At 34.5% G+C, this 6000-nt stretch overlaps 1 protein-coding gene across 2 annotated transcripts in view; it reads left to right on the plus strand.

Annotated features, from left to right (window-relative positions):
* LOC124606936 (ubiquitin carboxyl-terminal hydrolase 10-like) overlaps window positions 1-5553 on the plus strand; it is a 138472-nt gene extending 132919 nt beyond the window's left edge. For both annotated transcript variants that reach the window (XM_047139051.1, XM_047139052.1), the window contains one exon: window positions 1935-5553. In XM_047139051.1, the coding sequence (XP_046995007.1) occupies window positions 1935-2173 (239 nt within the window). In that variant the 3' untranslated portion in view covers window positions 2174-5553. The remainder of the gene's footprint in view (window positions 1-1934) is intronic.
* Window positions 5554-6000: the final 447 nt, after the last annotated feature.

The following is a 6000-nucleotide window of genomic DNA, read 5'->3' on the forward strand; positions in this document are numbered from 1 at the left end:
TTGTGACTTTTAAACCAGCCACCTTCCATCTAGTTACTCAGATGAAACAAAAACATTTTAGCTCGGTTCTAAGTAGGGCACTGTTGTAACCTCCTGTGTGACGAAGAGCACACATGTGGCATTACTGTAACAGTGGAGCCTGTCCTGACTTGAAAGCATTAAATGGTTTGGCTGGAGATACACAGCCTATTTGAAGTGATGACTGAGTGAGTGTAGCAGTGATTAAAAAAAAAGTTGAGGAATTTGGTCTTATCCCCACATTGTTGGAAACTGATTTTAACAATTGAGTGGCAGACTGTCCCATGTTTTTACGTTAATATAAGCCAGCCATGAATATCAGGGGAGAGTTTTGGTGCTCTTATCCAAGTATTTAATTCACAAATTAAAACTACCACAATTTTATTTCAGTGTGAGAAGATTCTTCAATATGTTGGGGTGTCATGCAAACTATCATTCATGTATTTATTCTCTATTTTAGTTCACCCTTTGTGAACAATATTAATTTTTTTTTAAAGTGACCTTTATGCATACCTGTACAATATACTTTCCGATCCTGAGACTGTATTGAGTCATCCAGTGTTGGCAATGGTTGGGGTCTGCTCTCCCTACATGGCTTGCTCAGAGGGCAAAATTTTAAGTTATCTGACATTGGCAAAAAAACCACTTTTTTATATTTCCATGGTACTCACCACTGTAACATTATTTGGAACTTCACGAATACATACATGTATTTTCAGCAAGGTGCTGATAACCAAGTCATTGAGCATTTAAATACTAATGAGTTTTGGTTTAAAAATTCATGGGTTTAACTTCAGATTTTATTTTGGTACACTCATAATATTTTGTGATCTTTATGCAATATTAAGTTCTTTAATGGCATATGTAGGGGCTCATAATATATTCATTCTCATGATATGATTTTTGGGGTTTGGACAAAACACTATGTAGTGTAGGAACATGATTGGCTTCAGAAGCAGCCTTGCTTGGACACTGACAGAAAAATCTTTATGTATAGGCTTCAGATATGCTAGAAGCATACTCTTATTTGCATTCACCTGATTTTCAAGATTTTTAATAGTATCACCCTTATGAATGTTTTGCTCCTGTTTCACTGACATTTTGATGGCAATGTTCCTCTTCTTAGTGGTAACAAGGTTCTTCAGTGTATCCTTATTTCACACAGTAAGTTTTGTGTTTTACTTTTGTATGTAGTGCTGGCATTAAAAACACCTGGCAGATTTTCAGCTTTTATTACAAATGCAGCAACTGAGTGGACACTGGAAATTTTTGCATGTTAAGAGTATCCGGCAGGATGTTAGGTCACCAAATAATTGCGAAAAGATCAGAGGAGTAGCATATGTGAACAAAAATGAAATGATAATATTGAAAGAACACAGGATTAAAGGAAAGGATAAAAATGTTAGGATCTGTGGGGTTATGGAAAACATTAGCAAGAAAGAGGGAGGAAACACCAGCTGTAGCTGTAGCACATCAAATAAGCGAAAGAAGCGGATAGAGAACAGCAAAGCCCTAGTATTGGTGTGCAAGAGGAGGAACAGACAAGGTGCAAAAAGAAAGTAATAAGTATCACAAAGAAATCTGGTGAAGCAAAAGTGTGTTTTGTAAGGAGATGAGGAGGATAGGAATCATGTAACATGAAACTATCTTTTATATTCCATGAGCCTGCATTATTGCCTGACCTCATTTTGCTGCCATGTATGAAGTGTTGACATATTGTTCGAGTATATTGAACACGCCTTATACTTGACCTCCTTTCATGCTTTTCTCCCTGTCTAAAGGTCTTTGTTTGCACTTCATGTTGTTAAATTTGTAACACTCTCCATTACACACACACACACACACACACACACACACACACACACACACACACACACACACACAATATTTTCACTAATAGACCATTTTTGTTTCAGTTGTGTACCACGACGGAAAGGAGGCAACAAAAGGTCATTATGTAACAGATGTATTCCACGTTGGCTATGGAAGTTGGGTACGTTACGATGACAGCTCTGTGAAAGCTGTTCAGGAAGTACAAATGCTGCATCCACGGAGTCCAAGAGTTCCATACCTTCTGTATTATCGCCGCTGTGACACTATTGGTCCTAGTACTGGCGCTCCATCTACTGTTAATTCCGCAGATAGGGCAAGATAGAATGTGCTCTTTGCAGGGAGGATGTGTGATATTTTCCCTGCATATACTAAATGCTGCACCTACTGCTCATAAAATAACTACACTACTGCTCAGCACTGTACCCACTACAGTTCTCTATTAGGAGATCTTGAGACTCAGAGTGATCCTTCATTACCGAAAATGACTCGTTTCTAAGGCTACTATGCTCCTTGACGATATATATGTAAGCAGTTAGGAAAATTGCTTGTGCCTTAGCCTAACAGAAGTTATAGTGTTGCACACTAAGAATCAGTTGAATGCTCTTCCATATTCCTTGTAGTAAAAATTCTTCATAGGAGTCTTTTAAGAAACATTTAGATTCTGTAAGTATGTTTGAATTGTGTGAATAACACTTTTGGATAATGTTATCTTTGGTTCCCATTTGATAATTGTGCAAACTGTGTTGTCTTGTGTACAATAATTCTGTTCTTGAAGAATGTGACCTCTGTGATTCTGCATATGGTAATTCTGTGGGGCTGTGGTTGATTATCTTATTCTTAATTGCCTTAAATAGCCATTAATACAAACTTATTTATTATATCAACATTCAAAATTGAGATGAGACTGGCACATTTGTGTGTGGTTTTTTTCCCCCCCAGTGATTATAATGTGGGGTAACTGTGAACTGATTAGAAAAATTGGATCTCCCGTTCACTTTCCCCTTCATTGTTTGTTGCTTTTTTTCATTGCAGCATTATAAACAAAACAATACATATTTAAAAACAAAGTTATTCATGTGAATCTACAGTGTTCGTGATTTTGTGTTATACTTAATATTCATTACATGCAGCCTAGACTGCTGGAAGGCTAGTGATATGCTTGCTATTTCTGTCTTCTTCTGTTTGTGCTGTATCAGCAATAAACTAGTAATCTGTTGCCTAAAATACATTTAGAATTCATGGACAGGTAACTATATTGTTTGAATCTCTTGCAATCTCAGTAATTTCATACTCTTGACAGTGAAACCTCTTTGACACTGTTTTAAATTTCAACTCTGATTTTCTTAGTTCAATTTATGTTAACTGTAATTCTTATTTCTGCACATTGTTCATGTGAGACACCAAACAGTCATTTAGTTTCACATTTTGTGTTCCAAATAAAGCTTTTGTTCACAACCTCAGTTAATAAGCAACTTAATACAATGCTCGTCATGCACTGTAATCTTCTTGTAAATAGTTTATATACTATTGTTTATAAATTTTATAGTGTTTCTTGTATCTTACTGTTATATAATTGTTTTTGCTCTCCCAGCCTTTTTTCCTTCTGTAACACAACTGTATGTAATGGGTTGCACTTCTTTGTCAATATCATTGTGAAAACAATTGTTGTGAGGAAGCAGTTCAAACATTTTACATAATATCAACACACTATACATATTCTGTTCATTGTTTATTTGTGGAAAATGGCATATTTATAAATTTTCATTTATCAAGTGTGTAATTTGATTTATGGTGTTACAAATAATTGAGTGACATTTTTTAATGTTCGTGTGGTGGGTGAAGTTTGAGGTTGACTTAACTTTTTATTATGAGGACTTCCTGCTAACAGTGGCAGGTAGAATGTTTTTATGATCAAGTATTTGTAAATATGTAAATAATATGTTGCTACAAAAGTTACTTTACGAGTAAGTCAAGGGTGTAAGTGAGAATAGGGTAACAAAATGCTTCTTTGTTTGTTCTTCCTCACGAGTTTATTTTTTACTTTTTACCGCTGTTACCTGATCATAACTCAAGGTGTAGATATAGTATAACCAGTAATGTTCCTGATATAACCAGATCAGAAAAGTGCCGATTCACTTGAGTTGAAAGTGAAACATGGAAAAGTGCACTTAATATATATAGTTTCCTAAATGTAAATAAATCCATGTAAGCTTTTACATGAGGATATTTATTCCATCTTCTGTGAAAGAATGGAAGTACAATATATATAACACCTTGCCTATCATAGTTTCGTTGTTATAATAGTGCAGTTGTTGGAATGACAACAGGAATGCGTTTTTTTATACAAAATTATGAATGATACAATTAAAAAAGGTAATGGCTTATGACTGATATGTAATAATATAAAGTGAAAATGTAAATGTCATTAACAGATGATACATTTTATAAATTAATTACCTCTGAATAACTGTATAAGTTTAAAAAAGCTTTAAGCTATATGATACGAAACTACAAGTCAGTAGACTTGCAATGTTGAAATTAAAACTTTTTACTTACAATGTTAATGATGTATATTAATAAAATTGTTGCCATTTATATCTACAGCCGAATATAAAAAGAAGAAAAAATATTTTAAGAGGTTGTATGGTTAAAGGGAGAGAGTGCTATGAGTGATAGTGGTTTGCAATGTGCACTTAACACTGTGCCTGAAAAGGAAGTATTTGTTCAGATCAACTTTTTATAACTTTTCCGCCATAGTGTTTATTTTACATTTTTACAGGATGGTTTTGCTTAGTAGTTGTTTGAAGTATGGACTTAAGTATAGTAAAGCTTTGTCAGAGATCTTAATGGGGCTCTTCCCTAGGTTGATAGCACTGATTTAAAAATTTTGAAGGAGAAACTAGCTTTCAGAAATTACATCCTGGTAACAATACAAACATGACTCTGTCTTTAGTTACAGTGATTTTAAAAAACAAAATGTGCATCTTCATCCAAATACATCTGCTCAAGCAGTCTTGAATTCTGTAGTTTAATTTTTTGTGCACACATTTTTTTCTACAAGAACTTGTTCATAAGCAAATATTTTTCCAAGCAGTGAATTTTATAAGGAAATATTTATGGGTTTATATAAATTTTTTCAAGTAGAGGAGGTTTCTTTGCTACAAGATTTGCTGTGTGATACGTATGTTAGCAGTTTCAATGAAACTCCACATCTGTGATATTGTAATAGTAATGCATTTGAATGGTTTGGGAGGATTATACGTAATTAATCAGTAACATAAGTTGAGGGGGGGGGGGGGGGGGCTTTTTGTGACTTTAAATTTACTTTCATATTAGACCATCATTTGGGTTTGTGTGGGTGGGAAATGCTTTAAATTTTTTCCCCTCCACTAACTTCTGTTATTGTCTGCATTAGTTTTATAGCTTTTAAACTTGCTAAAGGCCTGTATCTCAGAATTTAGTTATTGGTTTGTGATCTTAGTATTTAAATTGTGTGGTTCACAACGGTAGCACAAATAGTCAGAATAATGATGTATATATTGCTGCTGGCTTTTAAGGAGTTGTTGCTGAAATTGGTTTTTCTCAGAACAGTCCCTCCATTTATGAGTAAATATAGGATTATTGTTTGCAGTTGTTAAAATTTATTTCGTGTACATTTGTGCATAGATCCTTCCCATGTTAATAAAATGACTGAACCTTTAATATTGTTTATTTCATTTTTCATCCTGCTGAAGTCTCTCTCTCTCTCTCTCTCTCTCTCTCTCTCTCTCTCTCTCTCTCTCTCTCTGTGTGTGTGTGTGTGTGTGTGTGTGTGTGTGTGTGTGTGTGTGTGTGTGTGTGTGTGTGTTGTCAATGCATCCATGACACTAAACAAGATAGATTTCTGAGAATGAGAGAAACAATAATAGGAATTAGTGTACTGATGCAGCAGTGTCATAATAAAATACAAAATAATCCACTAAAGGTGGATGCCCTGTGAATTTTCAGTATCAGTTAAACGTATTATCTAGTCTATGCTGCTGCTTTGTGTTTACATGAAATTCAGATTGATCGGTCTCCTTATGTTTTCCTCATATTATGTAATTACCTCCTCAACCAATTCTTAGTCTTTTCCCAGTACTAATATCTTCCATTGCCAGATTAGTTTTC

The sequence above is a fragment of the Schistocerca americana genome, chromosome 3 (genome assembly GCF_021461395.2).
Source record: "Schistocerca americana isolate TAMUIC-IGC-003095 chromosome 3, iqSchAmer2.1, whole genome shotgun sequence".
NCBI classification, from domain to species: Eukaryota; Metazoa; Arthropoda; class Insecta; order Orthoptera; family Acrididae; genus Schistocerca; species Schistocerca americana.